This window comes from Garra rufa, chromosome 19 (assembly GCF_049309525.1).
Source record: "Garra rufa chromosome 19, GarRuf1.0, whole genome shotgun sequence".
Classification (NCBI taxonomy): Eukaryota; Metazoa; Chordata; class Actinopteri; order Cypriniformes; family Cyprinidae; genus Garra; species Garra rufa.
In genome coordinates, this window is record NC_133379.1 from 8,343,021 (window position 1) to 8,363,150 (window position 20,130).

The 20,130-nt window shown below is 37.9% G+C and overlaps 1 protein-coding gene across 1 annotated transcript in view; it reads left to right on the forward strand.

Moving 5' to 3' along the window:
* Positions 1-1,995: 1,995 nt before the first annotated feature.
* The window catches only part of tcerg1b (transcription elongation regulator 1b (CA150)), a 31,841-nt gene continuing 13,706 nt past the window's right edge, over positions 1,996-20,130 (forward strand). The window contains 11 exon segments of the mRNA XM_073824365.1: positions 1,996-2,494; positions 3,535-3,771; positions 3,874-4,047; positions 6,667-6,793; positions 6,936-7,047; positions 12,252-12,290; positions 12,293-12,366; positions 14,748-14,976; positions 15,089-15,241; positions 18,595-18,868; positions 18,997-19,248. Of these exon segments, the coding sequence (XP_073680466.1) occupies positions 1,996-2,494; positions 3,535-3,771; positions 3,874-4,047; positions 6,667-6,793; positions 6,936-7,047; positions 12,252-12,290; positions 12,293-12,366; positions 14,748-14,976; positions 15,089-15,241; positions 18,595-18,868; positions 18,997-19,248 (2,170 nt within the window).

Consider the following 20,130-nt stretch of genomic DNA (forward strand, 5'->3'; position numbering starts at 1 on the left):
TATAATAAAAAAAATAACACTGAGGATGATGAGCTCTGAATTGACAGTGGAGTCTTATATTATAACAGCATCTCAATGCTACTTCATCCACATTTCTAGGTGAGCTGTGCCAATGAAATTGGGTTGCGTTCAATAATGTCTTGTCCTGTGGCTCCCTCCAGTGTTGAGACTAGTGAGAGTCATTTAGAAAGTCTATAAAAGCCTACTGTATCATGTTTGACATTTGTGGTCTCTAAAAAAAAAAAAAAGCAACATGAACAAAACTTTGCCGAAAAACCTGTTTCATATAATTTTCTACGTTCTGCCCTTTGATTGATAGTTCATACTTTTTTAGTAGTAAAAGGCCTTTTAGTATTATTTTTTAAATCTTCAGATCTGTGTCTTTCTGCTGTGAAATCTTTACTGATTTTTTATAAACGTAGGATAATATTTCATGATCAGATATTTCAAGATTCAACACACTCTTAAAAATAAAGGTGCTTTAAAAGGTTCTTTAAGCGATGCCATAGAAGAACCATGTTTGGTTCCACAAAGAACCATTCAGTGAAAGTTTCTGTAAAGAACAATTTCTTGCTTACGTTTTGATTTTCTGAAGAACCTTATTTGCCACAAATAATCTTTTGTGAAACAGATGTTAAAGGTTCTTTATGGGGCCATTTAGATGAAAAGGTTTTTCTATGGCATCGTGAAGCACCTTTAATTTTAAGAGTGTGTACTTAAGTAAATCTTAGTTGTTTCATTATCCATGCGTAATATTTTAGAAAAATCATGTTAAAATGTATCAAACATGATGCATATGATCAGGCTTTCTCAGATCTTTCAGTCATCACTGTATTTCATTGCATTGAATTAAATTCAAATTTAAATTTCATCTTATGACAGAGAGATATAGAGTGAGAACTGATATGTACAGTCAAGTCCAAAATTATTCATACCCCTGGCAAATTCTGACTTAAAGTTTCTTTTTTTTTTTGACCGGAAATGACACAGGCTTCTCCCAGAAGATAATAAGAGGTCATCGTTGTGTAAAAAAATATTTCTCAGCTTTTATTTACATTTGAACAAACAGCGTGGACTATTTGGAATGGTATTGAAATTTGGATTTTCCCATAGACTGTGACAGTTTGCAAAGGGTATGAATAATTTTGGACATGCCACTTTTTGTTCAAATGTAAATAGCTGGGAAATATTTTTTTCCACAATGATGCCTCTTGTACATCATCTTATTATCTTTTGGGAAAAGCCTGTGTCATTTCCGGTCAAAAAAAAAAAAAAGTAACTTCAGGCTTGACTATATATAGAGAGAGAGAGATTTTTTTTTTTTTTACATACACAGACACACACACACACACACACACACACACACACACATATATATATATATATATATATATATATATATATATATATATATATATATATATATAATAAAAAATTCTACACGTAGTCTTTGATTATGTCTAAATATCCAGTACCCCTGTTTGTATTCTAGTGGTGAAACTATTACATTTGATTTATTTATTCCGATAGCACTAATCTGCCTCCAGTCATTGTATTTTAAATGCCTTTGTTTCTAAATTTGCTCTTTTTTTTTAAACGTACACATTTTTAACTAATATCTATTAATTAAAATAATAATATAAAATCGCTAATATTTTTAGTATTTTATATAGATTTAGATTGGTTGGGGCATTTTTGCACTGTCATTTCAATTTAGAGGTCAATATTGTTTACGAAAACACTGATATGGACATCAAAAACGTAGATCAAAACTTATCAAGTGAAAGGCAGAGTTTTAAAGTAAATATGTAGTTTATTTCTTTAAAAAAAAAATGTTTTATTTAATGTATTGTACGCCGATGTATTTGTGTCGTCACGTGCTTTTTGTGCGGTTGTTTGTTTTCGTTTTCTTAAAGGACGCTGGAGCTAGCAGTGTATTTCTTTAACATTCCATAACATTATTGCTGAGTTACGACATAGCCTACTGACAAGCGAATGGATAAACACCCCAAAATAAGAGCTAAGAAGACTTTCAGAAACGATGAAAAAGTCTCAAGTGATCAACGAGTCAGTGAAGATTTGAATTGGATCAGCAGGTCATTAACGGGAGATTTTGGGATTGAACAGGACAACGCTGACTGGATTAACGTTACGTTTCCAGTTCATCCCTCAATTCAAACTTCAGTGAACACCATTGATAAGGAGATTTCCGCTTTTAATGCAATGTCTCAGGGTTTCTCCGTTAAAGACGCGCCGCAGTCATTTAACTGCAATTTGTCTAGTGAGATGCCTTTCCCAAATATAAACCATCAGTTTATCAACGAGGATTATTTCCCGATATTAACCCATCAACCGATCAACGAGGATTTTTTTCCGATATTAACCCATCCGCCAATCAGCGCGGCGTCTGTAAAAAAGCGTGAGCCAATCAGCGAGGCTCCTGTGCAGATCAATACCCAAGGTCTGAACTTCACTCAGCCGCCTACTGGAGCAGGTAAATTAGGTGAAGGCTTTCTGTTCTAGAAAATAAATGTAAAAAAATGCTCCTCCTTTGCATTTAAAAAAATGTGTAGTATTAATTTTAAAGTATAACTATTAAGATAAATAGTGTATTTGCATATTAGCCTATTAAAAGTTTTAATGTTCATTAGGCCAAAATAGTAAAGATACACACCAGTCACAAGTTTTTGAACAGTAGGATTCTCTAATCTGCACCAAGCCTGCATTTATTTAAAATATATTACTATTTAAAATAACTGCTTTGGATTTAAATATATTTTAAAATGTAGTTTATTCCTGTGATCAAAGCAAAATTTTCAGCATCATTACAGCAGTTTTTAGTGTTATGTCATCCTTCAAAAATCATTCTAATATGCTGACTTGCTGTTCAAGAGACATTTTGTATTATGTCAGTATTTACATTGTAGAAATTAATATTTTTATTTATTAAGCAAGGATGCTTCAGATTGATCAAAAGTTAAATGCAGAGCACAAATTCCAAGTATGGGTCACCATGCTTGGCCTCACGTCACGTCCTTTCCTTTCCTTTTCCCAAAAGTGATGATAAAGGCATTTATAATGTTACAAAAGATTTCTATTTCAGATAAATGCTGTTCTTCGGAACTTTCTATTAATCAAAGAAACCTGAAAAAGTTCTACTCAGCTGTTTTATGTAATAATAAATGTTTTTGAGAAGCAAATCAGAATATTAGAAAGATTTCTGAAGGATTGCGTGACTAGAGTAATGATGCTAAAATTTTAGTACTGAAATCACAGGAATAAATTATATTCAAATAGAAAACAGTTATTTTAAATAGTAAAAATATTTTTACTGCTGTACTTTGAATCAAATAAATGCAGGCTTGGTTTGCAAAAAAGACTTCTTCAAACAACATTTAAAAAAAAAACTTTTAACTGGTAGTGTAGCTTTAGAGAAAAAAGCAAAATGACTGATTCATTGGCATACCTTTTATAAGTTTACATAATAAGTATGTGCATGAAGATGCAGCATTTCATTTGAATTGTCTTTGTGAGCAGAAAGTGAGGTGGTAACATCTCGGAGCAAAAATTTAATCAAAAAGCCCATGAACGCCTTCTTCATATGGTCAAAGATCCACCGACCCACCTTGTCTAAGGCCAACCCTAATGCCAGGCTCTGCGATATCAGTGTTCAGCTGGGGTTAGAATGGCGCAAACTGTCTGAAGAGCAGAAGAAGCCATATTACGAAGAAGCCCACAGAATCAAGGCACAACACATGGAGAAGTACCCAGGTAAGCTCTGGAGAAATATTCAAAGACAATACAGGGCATATGCAGAATATGGTTGAAAAGTAGTAGCCACTTTTTTCCAAAAATCTTTCTTCATCAACACAGATTGGGACGGTCAGTCACCCAAAGTGACAAAGAAGGGCTTCCCATTGAGAAGGCCACCGGTCATCCCTGCAACCCAAATCTACTCACCCGTCTCTCTGGCGTGCGCACAGAGATCAAGCCCTTACCCCGAGTTCCTAACATCAATGAGAGGGCAGAGCAGTCTAAACTCTCCAGGTTCTGCTACTTATTTATATGCCTTATGCCTTGAATATTCCAGGGTCATTAGAAATTAAAGAGGTCCTATTATGCTCTTTTACGAAGTATTTATTTAGTTTTGGGGGCACTAGAACATGCTCTCATGCTTCTTATATTTACATTATTACAATACATTTCTCCCCAGGCTAGCACAAATGGCTGAATTAGTTCCAGGTTTGATTAAGGTCCGCCTTCCGAAAAAAGGAAATGTGTTGTGATTGGTTAGCAGTCCCACTGCGTTGCAATTGGCGAACAGCTTAAATGGCATTTCAGTCCTGCCACACCCCTTCCCAAAGCAGCAAGTTCCGTGTACAACTGCGCAAGCTAGATTTAAGTGATTCTTACGTTTTAAATATGAATATTTTTCTTACAAAAACACATCGGATCACTAAAGTAGTAATAATCGCATAATGTACTGACCCCTCCAGAGCCATGTGAGGTGCTTTTTATTATGGATCGACTTGTTTTGGACTGATGGAGAGAAACACTTGTCTATGCCGTTCTAAAGCTTGGGAGTGCCAGGATTATTTTTAATATAACTCCAATTGCATTCGTCTGAAAGAAGTCATATACACCTAGGATGCATGGAGGGTGAGTAAATAATAAGCTACAGTAGTGTTGGTCCTATCATTAGCCTGTGAGATCGCCGATACATGACATTATTGTGCTAATTTATTTAATTATTTACATGCCCAAAACCAGCTCCATCATAAGGCTAGTGAAGCTATCTACACTGTATGATGAATAAATTTCTTACCACACACAATATTCTAAGAGACCGCGTTGTGACATCATAGCATCCGGAAAACAAATGCTGTAGTCCAAAGGAGCCGTTCATTGTAGTTCTAGAAAATGAATTTTTAAAAAACTAAATATCTTCCTTCGGAGTGGACTTTGAGATTTGTAACTTTGTAGATGTTTTTTATGCCCAAACATACACACTACACACTGGCTAAAATTCAAAAAGTGAAAAAGCATAATAGGACCCCTTTAAAGGGATAGGTCACCCAAAAATGAATTTTAATTAATTACTCACCCTCATGTCGTTCCAAACCCATAAGACCTTCGTTCTTATGGGTTTGGAACGAAAAATTGGATGAAATTGGATCAAATTATGGATGAACCACGGATGTCACATGAACTATTTTGTTAATGTTCTTACTACCTTTCTGGATCTTGAACGTGGTAGGACCCTTCTTGTCAATGGAGGGTCAAAGAGCTCTTGGATTTCATTAAAAATATCTTTATTTATGTTCCGAAGATGAATAAAGGTCTTACGGGTTTGGAACAACTTGTGGGTGAGTAATTAATGACAGAATTTTAATCTCTGGGTGAACCATCCCTTTAATCTCAGTCGACCCCATTTGTGGTGCAATGTTGATTACCATAAAAAAAAAAAACACTCATCCTGACCTTTCTTTCTCTAAAAAGTAAAATATGACGTTGAGTGAGACAGTTGAGTTGGTGAGTTGAATTCATTGGTTAAAGGGGTCCTATTATGCTTTTTCACTTTTTGATCTTTAGCCAGTGTGTGGTGTGTATGTTTGGGCATAAAAAAACATCTACAAAGTTACAAATCTCAAAGTCCACTCCAAAGGGAGATATTTAGTTTTTTAAAAAAATCCCTTTTCAAGAACTACAACGAACGCCTCCTTTGGACTACAGCGTTTGTTTTCTGGATGCTACGATTTCACAACGTGGTCCATTAGAATAGCATTCAAATAAATCCCGCCTATGGAAATTCGAATCATTGGCGGGTAGGGATGCTTCAGCGAGCTGCAGAGTGGCTCGTATAAATGTGAGCATTGACTAAAGTGTCAGCGAACTGCTCCGGTAGCCGTGCTGGAGATGCACCATTGACGTATGCGGTATAAATAATATGTAAATAATGTAAATAAATTAGCGTAATAATGATAATATCATGTATCGGCGATCTCGGAGGCTGATGATAGGACCAACACTAATGTAGCATATTATTTACTCACCCTCCATGCATCCTAGGTGTATATGACTTCCTTCTTTCAGACGAATGCAATCTGAGTTATATTAAAAATAATCCTGGCACTCCCAAGCTTTAGTACGGCATAGACAAGTGTTTCTCTCCATCAGTCCAAAACAAGTCGATCCATAATAAAAAGTGCCTCACATGGCTCCGGAGGGGTCAGTAAAAGCCTCCTTTAGTGATCCGATGTGTTTTTGTAAGACAAATATCCATATTTAAATGTAAGAATCACTTTAATCTAGCTTTGCAGTTGTACACGGAACTTGCTGCTTCAGGAAGGGGCGTGGCAGTACTAAAACGACTGCTAACCAATCACAACACATTTCGTTTTTCAGTAGGCGGACCTCCATCAAACCCGGAACTAATCGTGCCATTTGTGCCAGCCTTAGGAGGAAGTTATTTTAATAATGTAAATTATGTGACAAATAATGTGTTTTTTGAACCACCAAGCATGAGAGAATGTTCTAGCGCCCCCCCAAAACAAAATAAAGACATTGTAAAAGAGCATAATAGGACCCCTTTAATGTCTGAGGACTGGGGGGTTAAACATGATATGAGGCCAAATTACTAAAAACATCACATCATGCTTTTGTTAGCCAACATGAACCAGGCCATGCAGATGCAACAAGGTGTTATCAACACAGATCAACATCTTCTCTCTGCTCCTCACTGTTGCTTCTCTGCAAACCTTCACATGACTGGGCCACAGTTCTACCCAGCAGAGTGAGCTTCGAAAACCTCTTCCTAGTATTGTATTGGGTTTTTAATGTGAATACAAATTCACAAATGAACATTTTATAGTAGAAGAGATTTGTAATGCTGCACTTTTAATATGCTGAAAACAAAACTTTATTTTTCACCACAGATCCATTCCATGTGTAAGCTCTTCTAGCCATCTGATTGACTTCAAGAGCCACTATGAAGATCTAAGGCATGAGGCGTCTGTCTTTAATTACGAATATTGCCCCCATGATGATAATCCTTTGACAGGACTGCACTAGAGTGTATTACCAGTGTGATATGTCTTAGTAATTGATTATCAGTTCTAATAACTACCACAATAGTTTTTTAAGTTGTTTTACAAAATAAAACGTTTTGAATTCCCTGCCTTAAAGAGTATCTGCATTTTAACAATGGAAATGAATTAAACAGATCCACGATCTGGGATGAAACGGATCAGGCTCTGAATTCCGATCATATGAGGTATGTTGGCAGCCAGGGTTAGCCATTTCGTTTGATCAATGAATTTCCAAGATTTTACAGACATGTCATTATTGTCACGGGTTGTGTGGCTTAAGGGAAGAGCACGAAGCAAGAATATTCCAATGCAGTCTTTTAATATAATCCACAACGAAAATACAGGAGAGCAAGGAGAATCACACACATGGGAACATCTAATAGCAGACAAAGGAAATGGGGATAACGCAGGACTTAAATACTAGAAGGTTAATTAGGGAGAACTGAAACAGGTGTGTAGCAATTAATCAAAAACCATGGGAACAAATGAGGAACTAACTCAGACAGGAACACAACAGAACAAACATGTGACATTTCGCCCCCTCCCGGAAAGGCGCGTCCTCGCGCCGACAAAGAGTCCAACAGAGGAGGGAGGGTGGGGGTTCAGGAGGCGGGCGTGGGGCAGGCGAAGGGCAGGCAATGGGAAAGGAGTAAAGTTCAGGAGGCCAGGGTGGAGTAGATGGAGGAAGGAGCCAGGGAGGAGCCAGAAGCAGGAGGAGCCAGATGGTAGTCCAGAGACCAGCCAGGACGAGGCCCCAGGGCGGAGTCGAAGGAGGGAGGAGCCATGGTGGAGAGATGGCAGATGACACCCTGGGGACGAGCGATGGAGACGGAGCTACTGGCAGAGGTGACCCAGGTGGAGCCGAGCAGACGGAGAGCCAGGGTGACACAGAGGGTCCAGAGGGCCAAGGCGGAGCTGATGGCTCAGGCGACTGAGGCGGAGATGTGGATCCGGAAGACCGCAGCAGAGCCGGAGCGACAGAGGACAAAGGCGGAGCTGGAGGGAAGGAGGAGCCTGACAGAGCCGGAGGGACAGAGTGACAAGGCGAAGCCGGAGGAATGGAGTCCCGAGGCGGCGGATGGTCGACGACTGACCAAGGCGGAGCCGGAGAGACGAGGGAGCCCGGTGGAGCTGGTGGGATGACGGGCCACGGTGGAGATGAGGGAGCCAGGAGCCAAGGCGGAGCCGAAGGGTCGGAGGACCGAGGTGGAGTCCAGGACTCGGAGGCTGGAGGTAGAGACTGGGGATCGACCCGCCTAGGCGGAGCTGGAGCCTGGAAGTCCCGAGATGGATCCACAATCCTAGATGGCGCAGCCTGAGGGTGAGCTGAGGGACAGACAGGCACTAGCAGAGACAGGGCTGAGGAACTGGCTGGTTTGAGTGGAGGCGGGAGAGGGAGGCTGGGTGGGAACTTCAGAGACTCTGGACGGCTGGACGGGACCAGCGGAGGGTCTGGAAGACTGGACTTGACTGGCGGAGATTCTGGACGGCTGGATGGAGCTTTCGGAAACTCTGGAAGACTGGATGTGACTGGCGGAGATTCTGGACGGCTGGGCGGAACCAGCGGGGACTCAGGACGGCTGGGCGGAACCAGCGGAGACACAGGAGAGCTGGACGGGACCAGCGGAGACACAGGAGAGCTGGACGGAACCAGCGGAGACACAGGAGAGCTGGACGGGACCAGCGGAGACACAGGAGAGCTGGACGGAACCAGCGGAGACACAGGAGAGCTGGATAATATCTCCCCAAACCAGTCTATAAGATCCACTTCAAATATTTCCAAAAGTTCTTTATGATAATATCCATAGCTCAGCTGCAGCTCACCCTCAGTGTTAGGAGTGTGGGCGGGACCTCCCTCTAAGCCCTCGATCTCCACAAGGACTCCTACGGTGTTGCACAGTGTAGCCGGCTCACACACCTGGTCAGTCGCGTCATCAGGCTCAATCTCCGGGGCGATGATGTCCTCTGTCGCTTTAATTGCGGCAGATCGTGGCGCTTTAATCGCTACGGGCTTTGGCTGTGCGGCTGCGGTGGGCTCTGGCTTGTGCTCCGTGCTGCGGGGTGATGAAAGCTGGCTGGGCTCTGGATCGGGAGTGGGGCTGGAGAGGTCTTCCTGAACAGGACAGACGGAGAAATACAGTCCATTACTCTCCAGCGCCCACTCCACGAAGGCGGCGAAATCCTCCCTTGGACCGTTCGCTGGTAGGCGTGCCTTACACGGCTCGCTCAGGCTGGCGTGATAGAAAACACTGAGCGAGCGATCCGGGAAGTGTGTAAGACACGCCAGATCTAAAAAGTCCCTTGTGTGGTCCTCCAGCGAACGGTCCTGTTGCTTCAGGCAGAGGAGTTGGACTGCTGGCAGATCCATTCCGGGAGAGGGAAGAAAAAAAAGAAACAAACCAAAACAAAAGGAAGAAAAAACGCCGCAAATAAACTGTTGTTTGGTCTGCTATTCTGTCACGGGTTGTGTGGCTTAAGGGAAGAGCACGAAGCAAGAATATTCCAATGCAGTCTTTTAATATAATCCACAACGAAAATACAGGAGAGCAAGGAGAATCACACACATGGGAACATCTAATAGCAGACAAAGGAAATGGGGATAACGCAGGACTTAAATACTAGAAGGTTAATTAGGGAGAACTGAAACAGGTGTGTAGCAATTAATCAAAAACCATGGGAACAAATGAGGAACTAACTCAGACAGGAACACAACAGAACAAACATGTGACATTTATAAAATAAGATTTTTTTTTAAATAGCCATTTTTAGCCAGTTATTTCAGAACAAAACATAAAAATTCATATTGACTCTACAAATGGCCATGACTTTTTAGGACTGTATTAATCTCAGTGAGTCTTTCATCACATAGTGATTGCCAATGTTTTTCCCTTCTACCATTATAATATTAAAATGTCCATTGTAAAAATATTTATTGCTTAATGTGAAAAACTATTATAATAATCCAAAGATAAACATAAGCCATTTGCAATCGAAATTATTTAGTTATGCAAGACATTTTGCTGCAGAGAACAACCTTTTGTAAATTCAATAAAGGTATCAGTACACTATTAGAGAAATTGTATAAATACAAATTTGAGTAATTCTGAGAATGTAAGTTAATGAATAATAATAATAAACCAAATCAAATTGGCTCTAAACATTCACGTTTCAAAATTATTCAATCCCCAAAAGTCAAATTTGGTACAGAAACTTTTATTCAATAAACACTACTTGGAAGCGCTTAGAAGCTTCACCTCTCTACTGCAATCTTGGCCCATTCATCACCTGAAAAAAGCTTTCAGATCACTGATAATCTTAGGTTTTCACTTTGCCACTGCCTTCTTCAAATTCAACCAAATGTTTTCAATGAGAATTAAATAAGGCCACTCGAGAACATACTATGACGGACCCCTGAACCAAGCTTAAGTAGATCTGGATGTATACTTTGGGATGGATGTCCTGCAGGAAATTCCATTGATCATCAGCTTCAGTCTTTGAACCAAAGGCATCACAAAATGCCCAAATACTTAAAAGAATCCATGATGTCCTTCATACGGTCATGATTTCCACTTTCTGCTACAGTAACACAACCACACAACAGAACTGGCCCACCTCCATGTATGATTACGGGGATGGTTTTCTTCTGCTCATAAATTTAGCCTTTTCTGCACCAGACATACCGCTGATCCATGAATCCAAAAAGTTCCAGTTTGGTCACATCACTCCATAAAACATTCTTCAAGAACTCCAGCTCTTCTTGGTCAATAGTGTTATTCAAAAAGATGCCTTAACATGAAGGCCATACTTTTTTAGTGTTCTTCCTATACACTCCATTGAAATGTTTTTCCTCCTATTGTCGGGTCATCTTGCAAGTCTTTGGCTGTACATTGCGGTTTTTCCCAGTTGCTCTGATCAAATTTATTATGATATTGTGTTTTTTTTTTTTTGTTCAACACCCTCAAAGGTTTTCTGGTACAACACATTTTAAACTAAGGTTGCCAGCTGTGCCTCTAGGAACTTTTAGGCACAGTTTCGCGTACAGGGCTTAGCTTAGGCCAGGACTAGGCCTTAGTTAAATTAGGATATTTAAGCATGTTCTATTTAACTGCCTTAGAAAAATACATTACTGGTGTGCGTCTTTAGATTAAACAATGACACAGACATATTTTAAGACATGTATACGCAAGTTATTTTTAGTAGAGACAGTTCAAGCATGCATTTTAGTCTGGGACTAAATGCATTAGCCTTAAGCCTTGTCTGTGAAACCGGGGGTTAATGTTTTGGAAATCTCCTAATCTTCTTTCTAAAGTAATAATTATTTTTTCTCTATAGTTTCTATATAGTTTTTGTGACAGCACTGTTGACCCACATGCATGGGCTAACTGTATGTATGTGTACCAGCTCAAGTTAATTCTGTTTTCTAACAAAGTTTCTAAAGGTTACCCTGCTGGAAAAAAAAAACAGCTAAAACCAGCCTAGGCTGGTTGGCTGGTCTTAGCTGGTTTAAGCTGGAAATGGCTGGTTTTAGCTGGTCTTTAGCCTGGCCAGGCTGGAAAAATGGCCAAAACCCCTCTAAAACCAGCCTGCCTCCCAGCTATGACCAGCTAAAACCAGCCAACCAGCCTAGGCTGGTTTTAGCTGTTTTTTTCACCAGGGTAAAGTCTCTGGCGGGTTGAATAATTTCGACTGCAACTGTATTTTCAATCGCAACTGTAATTTCTGCACATATTGACCAACAATTTTGACCCTAATGAGGTTTAATATGAAGTTAATTTATTTTTTTACCAAATAGACAGTGGTGTCTGTGAATTTAATTGCGTGCATTTATGATTACATCCCTCAGAGGCATACAGGTTGGCGTCTTATCAAAAGGTGTAAATTGTAATTACATTACAGAATGTTATCATGTTAGCCTATCATATTATCTATAACCAATGTTAGACATTGTTTAGCAGAAAAAATAACTGGTGACTGTAAAAAAAAGTACATTTCAGGCCCAAAATTGCTCAAACCCTCAATGTACAATAATGTCACATGATGTGCTTCAAACCGAGTTATTATTTATTTAGATTTGTTCCAGTAGTGTTTTGATTCAATAATGATTTAAAAGCATGCATTTTTAATTAAAGATTTGAATGATCGGTAAATCCAGTCCATGACGTAAAAGGAAAGTGTGAGGAAGTGCTTCACAAACAGGAAGTTTAGCTGTAGTGTGTTTAGTTTCTGGAGCGATGGCGGAGAACATAGAAGGAGAGAGTACTGGACTTGGGGAAAACAGGTCAGATAACACTAAAAGGACTTAGTATGACAACGCTAGATGTAGATTCACGCAGAAATCTTTGCTTGTCTGTCTTTATCTTTGCTATATAGCAAGTCCGTGATGCAGTGTGATTGGTGGAAAAGTCCACTGGCGCAGTTTAGCGCAGTTAGCATGATTGCTAGCTGCGTAAACGTTCACTCTTTGTTGATTTATCTGCTTTAATAGTTCACGCGTGGCCAGAAACGCATTGGAATCAAAACGAAGGCTTGGGGACAACACACTAATCAATCTCATGTTAATATTTCCTGTTAGGAACTAACGGGTTTGTTAGCTGACGTTTTAGCTTGACCTGGGTTTGCTTGTTAACTTTAGACCACCAGCTTGTTTACGAAAGTATTTTTTTTTTTAATGGATGAGTGATGTTTTTACATGTCATGTGTATGTGTTTTGTTTAGTTTGCAACAGCTTAAATAAGCACTGACTAAAAAAGAAAGCAGTAGAGATTCAGTTTTATTGCCACGTCGCTGTGGAAACTAATAATGCGATTATTAATGTAAATGAAAGTTCGCCAGTTATTGCATACGAGTACTTTTCATTAAACCTTCGAGAGTCATTCATTCAAGCACATAAGGTGACTTACTCTTTTTCTGTTTAATTAACTTTAAGCTTCTGTCACTAAGACCCAATGCACAGATCCAATATACCAAAGACTATAAAATGTATTACAAATATGGTATTCACACACTCTATAGTGCCACATGTTATGCAACCAGTTTCTAAATTATATTTAAAAAAAAAACAACAAAAGGAAGCTTTCACCTCAAAACAATTTCTAAAAAGTAGAGTAAACTGAATTGTTGTCAGTAGAATGTTATCAGTAGCTATCATTTCATGAGCCCAGGGTTTAGTGTAGTTTATTTCTTCATTTTACGTGGTTGTATTTACAGTCTATTAGGATGAAGATGTGGGACATAAATAATGTGGCAAATAAAAGGTCATTTAGGTCTGTGGAGGAAAAAGAAAAAGAAAAGGGTGCTTAAGTCCTGGATTTTCATGAAGTAGATTTTAATTCAGTGTCTGTATAATACAGTCCGTGGTATAAACTCATTTTTTTTGTGGACTATTTGTTGGTGTGTTATGAAACCATATGTAGTTGCAGGTCACATGACTTGTTTTATTATTACTTTCAGAAATAATGTAATGTACAATGTTTTTTTTAATATATAATGAAATGTACTTGAGTTAAAAAGTATTAAAAAGTTCAGTATTTAATTTTTTTTTTAATTCACCATTTCACTGATAAAGGCTACTTAAATTTTGTTCTTCATTTTGGTAGTGTGATAGCTCTAGCCCTAGTGTGTACTGATTTAAAAAAAAATGTTGCAATTTGAACCATTATCAAATTGAATCATGAGGCCAGTAACACACACCTGTATTGCACAAATCTTGATACTCCACTTACTATAGCACCGGCTCAGTCGCCTGTTACTAAATGTCGAGTGATGCTTTTTAATTTGGGTGCAAGATACCTAAACAGTGGTGTAAGAGATTAGTTCATCCTTTAATGGCTTTAATAAAACCATTGACTACATCATAAACAAGTATAATATAGAGTACGAAACATAAACCAAGGGTCTAAAGAGATCTGTCTCAACCCTGTTGATAAGTATTTTTATTTTATTTTTCTTGAAGTTTTGTCAGCTGTCACAGTAGAATAAAGCTGCCTTATTTTTGGCTTACATGCTGGCAAATGTGTCAAAAGTCCCAGAATGCTTATCAAGGAATTTGAAGAAAAAATGCTGCTTTTATATCTTCAAGATTATTAAATATGTGTGAAAAAATAAAATAAAAAAATACAGTCGTAAGTAGCACAGGTATATTTGTATATTATGTTTTGATTAGTAATATGCATTGCTAAGAACTTCATTTGGACAACTTTAAAAGGTGATTTTTCTCAATATTTAGATTTTTTTTAAATCTAAATATGTAATTTTTGGTATTCTCTGGGTATTTTACCAATGGGGAAAAAAAAGAATAATGGCAAAAAATGTATGTGGGTGGGCACTAATGCATCTTATGGGCATTATATTTTCTAAAGATAGTTTCCTTCAAAGATTCATTCATATGAACAGTCACCTCAATTCAGTATTTAGATTTGTTCCCTAAATTTCAGACATCGCAAACTAAAACAGTTCTAACAGACATTAGAAATTCTTTAATGTATAATAAATGACCATGGTGGGCCCGTTAGCACCTGATGCTTTTTCTTAATGCAATGTTTCGTAATGTTATCACATTGTCATGTCTTGAATAGTTTGATCATTTTCTTGTTTAGCTTTTAGGTTTTGCATACCGAGAATATTGGTAATCACTGTATTTTGCTATTAATTTTTCATCAGGATGGTGTTACAGCAGGCTTTACATTTTCGTAGCCCTGCACCACCACCGACCACAGTGTTACGAGGACCTCCTCCATTACTACGACCCCCACCGCCGCCATTCGGCATGATGCGAGGACCCCCACCACCCCCTAGACCGCCTTTTGGTAGACCACCGTTTGACACCAATATGCCATCTTTACCCCCACCAGGAGCTTTGCCTCCACCCATTGGACCCCCACACCTGCAGGTAAGTTTATTACGAAAATATACAAAAGCAAGTGCGCCTAAATTATAAGAGATTGATTGAAAGTCACTTGTAAGGTATGCAGATATCAAAAATCCTGTTGTGTTTTTCACAGAGGCCACCGTTCATGCCTCCACCAATGAGTAACATGCCTCCTCCTCCTGGTATGATCTTTCCACCTGGAATGCCTCCGTCGCCAGGAACCGGACCGGTTTCAAGCTTGACTAGTGATGAAATCTGGGTAGAGAACACCACACCAGAAGGAAAGGTAGCAAACTGTCTTTTAAATTTAATTTAACTGGATAATAGTGTATTTCCTGAGTGAAACATAGTTTATTTAGGGCTCTATGATTATTGCGAAGTGGAAAATGCAGACGGAATCGCAGGATCCAGTCATAAAAAATGGAATTTACTGTATTATAGGGAATATCACGGAATTTGAATTTAAATATGAATCCTGCGCGTTCTGCACATCTCTATATGAATGAATGGTGCTGACATGACACTCGCTGTGTTTTCAGCCTCTGCTGCCTCGATATATGTGACCCTGGACCACAAAACCAGTCTTAAGTCGCTGGGAAATATTTTTTGCATTAGCCAAAAATACATTGTATGGGTCAAAATTATTGATTTTTCTTTTATGCCAAAAATCATTAGGAAATTAAGTAAAGTTCATGTTCCATGAAGATTTTTTGTAAAATTCCTACTATAAATATATCAAAATGTAATTTTTGATTAGTAATATGCATTGTTAAGAACCTAATTTGGAGAAGTTTAAAGGTGATTTTCTCAGTATTTTGATTTTTTTTGCATCCTCAGATTCTAGATATTCAAATAGTTGTATCTCGGCCAAATATTGTCCTATCCTAACAAACCATACATCAACAGAAAGCTTATTTATTGAGCTTTCATATGATGTATACATCTCAGTTTTGTAAAATTTAACCTTATGACTGGTTTTGTGGTCCAGGGTCACACATGAGTACAAGAATACATAAACATAGTCTCTAGAACTGCGCTGAGCAGTTTACCATTACTTTAGAAAAAAATCATAGTCATATCATATACAAACAAACATCTTCACAGCAATCTGTCAAAATGAAAGTTTGGTTTAACTTACAGAAATACTACTAATAAAAATATTTAAGGAATATTTACCAGAAAAAAAATATTTATCAGAATTTATTTACCAGAAAATTGTAAATACACAACACAGTATTTCTAAAAAAAAAAGTATATAATAATAAATTATTCTTTATAAAATATATTTAATCTTTATAAATTAATTACACATGCTTTTGATTATTAAAATGTAATGAAACTGTTAAAATGAAGCACCAAAAAGTAAAGGAAAACAGACTCACGGAATTTGCTAAAAAATAAAACTGAATTTGAGGGGAAAAAAACATTTCGTTGGGCCTTAAATTGAATTTTTGTTTAACTTGTAATAAATTGCTGTTAAATTGTGTAAGTGTAACGATTTCAGTTAATATGTAACCATTAAAATAGTCTAGAAAAAGCAAAATGGAATCCAGAAAAAAAGGGGAGTTTGGAATAATTTAAAAAGGAATCTGGGAAGAAATAAAGCTGATTTTATATATTTACATTCAGCAGATACTTTTATCCAAAGCGACTTACAAAAGTGGACAATGGAAGCAATCAAAATCAACAAAAGAGCAATAACATGCAAGTGCAATGACAAGTCTCAATTAGCCTAACATAGTTCTCGTAGCAAGGGTTATTTTGAATTATATAATAAATAAAAAGAAAATGGATAGAATTAAAAGAAAAAAGAAAAAGCAAACTAGTGTTAGATGCTTAAAAAATAGATACAATTCAAAAAGAACAGAATCTTGTGTTAGGTTTTTTTTTTTTTTTGGAAAACAAGCAGTAAGTAAATGAGTATAAGTCGAAAAGGACATTTATTTCTTTAAATAAAAATAGAATTAGAATAGAGGGAGCTAGAGTTAGAGGGTCAAATAATGATGGAAAAGATGTGTTTTAGCCGATTCTTGAAGAAATCTTGTTTGGATTGAGTTGGGCAGGTCTTTCCACCAGGAGGGTACATTTAATATGAAAGTCTGTGAAAGTGATTTTGTGCCTATTTGGAATTAGGGTTGTGACGATGAGGAAATTTCCCCACCGGTTAATCGGCACGTGACAACACCGGTAATACCGGTATCACCGTGGGGGTGGGGGTTTGCTCTTTTTTCTGCTTTTAAATAGCTTATAAATGCGTGCGTATTATACTTTCACTTTCAGTTTTGCGGGAATTGGCAATTCGGCGTCAATTGTTTTAATGGACAACAACGAAACTACAAAAAAAAAAACTTTGGACCCAAAATATTGCCAAACAGGTGCTTTTGGACACTAAATCGTCCGCCATTCTCTTTCTGTAAATTCGACTCCTCGCACAGATAATTAACACGGCCAATTCACCATCAGCAATCACACTCCGTATCCAAGCACTACAAGAGAATCCCTTTAAATAGCCAAGCAGTCTTACCTTCATCATCTCTTGTTTTCAGCATCCCTCTCCCTGGGCAGGGGGAGTGCCCCGGGCTCGGCCAAACATGCTTAACTTTTACGCTGTTTATTATATGTAAGCGCGAACTCCTCACGTGATAAATGAAATATGACGCATTGTAGCTATGTTCAGTTTTTAATTATATTGCATGCTCTCGTCTTAAGTAAATTATTTAGAATAATATTTTCCATTCAATTCAAATAAATATTTAATAAAAAAAACTAATACTTAAAAAAAAAAAAAAAAAAAAAAAGTGGAGACGGTGTCACGGTGGAAAAGTGATGTCACCGGTGTTGCGTCTTAAAACCGGTAACACCGTCAACACCGTCTATCGTGGCAAGCCTATTTGGAATGGCACAATAATGCACCGTTCATGCGACTTTTTGTTTTTATTGTATTTAGTTTGTCATTTGCATCTATGTTCTGATTATTAACAGCACAGATAAAATAACAAAAATGACTATATCTTGATAGAAATTGTTATTATGAAATAAAATTACTGTATCATGAAATAAGATTTGGCTTTATCCTTTTAGCTAACTTTCCAATATTGAAAAGAAAGCTTGGTAGTTACTCACAATAGTCCTGTGTAGTGGCACTGGCATCTGATGTTTTTATTACAGAATTTTAAAGGGGGAAGAAATGCTTTTTTAGAAATAGAATAAGTAACTATAACCTCTATTTGGATCATCTATTATTCAGTTACTTTTCCTGCTGTTCAATGTTTTGACGTAGTATTGGTTCAGTAGTAGTATTGAGATATTTTAGTCGGGTATCAAAATTTTGCTATTGTGACAACACTATTGAATAATAAATTTGCACACTTAATGGTTAAAAAGTTTGTGATCTTGTTTCAAACACCCATGAGGGTCAGAAATTAATGAGGCTTGTTTGTCTCCAAAATGAACAAAAATGCCCCATAAATTCAAGACAAAGGGGCAAAAAAAAATGCCTCTACACAATTAAACAATGTATTACATCTGTCGCAATTAAAATAAAACGTGAAAATAATTGCTGGCTTAACAGCGTGATGTCTGTCAGCCCAACCCTACATCCTAAGACTTTTTGAAAACCTTCCCACCACACTCTTCTAGGTATATTACTACAATGCCCGGACGCGCGAGTCTGCCTGGACCAAACCAGAGGGAGTAAAGATCATCCAGCAGTTGGAGCTCAATCCTCTAATGGCGGCTCAGTCTGGAGGAACTGCAGTGGCTCCTAACAGCGCTGCCTCTACTGCAGCTAACAGCACTACCACAGTTGTGTCCGACCCGGTCTCGACTCAGAACCTGTCCCCCACCCACACCCTCAGCACCAGCCCTGACCCCAGCACCAGTCCAGTCCCTACTGCCTCCCAACCTTCTACCAGTGAGTATTGCGCACAGAGAAGGTGGTATGGTTCATGTAGCAGACTGTTATCATTTGTAAAATGTTTCGTCTCTATGTTGTCTTTAATGACACATTCATTCTTTCTCTTTGCTATATTCTTCCTGTAGCGTCTGTTGTTTCTGAGATGCCTCCAGTGGCCTCTACACCTCCTGTTAGTGTAGGTGTGACCCCTGTTGCTGTGGTCAGTGTTCCTACAGTAACCGCTACAGTCACTGCAGTGCAGACAATGCCGCTGTTGCATCAAAGTCTCCCTCCTGGCCTGCCCATGGCCCAGCCGGCCACTGCAATCACAGCATTCCCCCCGGTCATGGTACCTCCATTCAGAGTGCCTCTACCTGGCATGCACATCCCACTGCCTGGTACGTAGAAATACATTGAATTCTAAAATTAACCTCTTTAGTTTAGCTGAATAAACCAGCAAATGTGTAGTATATCCTTAATTAAAGAAATACTTGAATTACTCAACCAGTAGATGGCGCCCGCTTACAAAGTTATTTGAACCAGTTGCATATACTTACACTCAGTATTGCGCACTACATATATCAGGATGTAAAAAAAAAATATTTCTAAACATGGAAATTTCATCAAGATTAATAATCTTCAGAGAATTATAATATTATAGTCTCTTCATTTGTAAGGTACAGTTTTAAGTTTTTTAGTTTTTTTTTCAGATTTTTAGAGATTATTAATCATAATGAAGAATACATATGTTACCCTGAATAACCAAAGCAGTCATTAAGGGTCATTGTTTAAAAATTAAGCTGAATAAATACTCTTTCCATGTATATATGGTGTGTATGTAATATCTAAATATTGTGAAAATCACCTATAATTAGGGATGCTCATTTCGGTTAATTTCCCTGACCGACAACCGCTGCTTCGCTATTCGAACGTTAACCGTTAACTGATACAATTTGAATAATAAATTGGTTTAAAATAAAAATAGAATGCATGAGTATCTGTGATGATACATAAAAAAATACAAGCAAATGTTTTATTTTAACGTGCAAACAGCAGCTTACAGAGCAACAACAAAAACTGCATTCATATATACTCAAATGATCACGCATCAGCAGCGCTTCTGAGAACAGAGAAAATCATAATAAAAAAAAGAATAATATAAATAGGCCTACACTTAATATGTATAAATTAAATAACTATATAGTTAAGATGACAAAACTAAAAGCCTATACCCAGCCTATAAACCAGCCTATACCCAAAGACTATAGAATACTTTACTA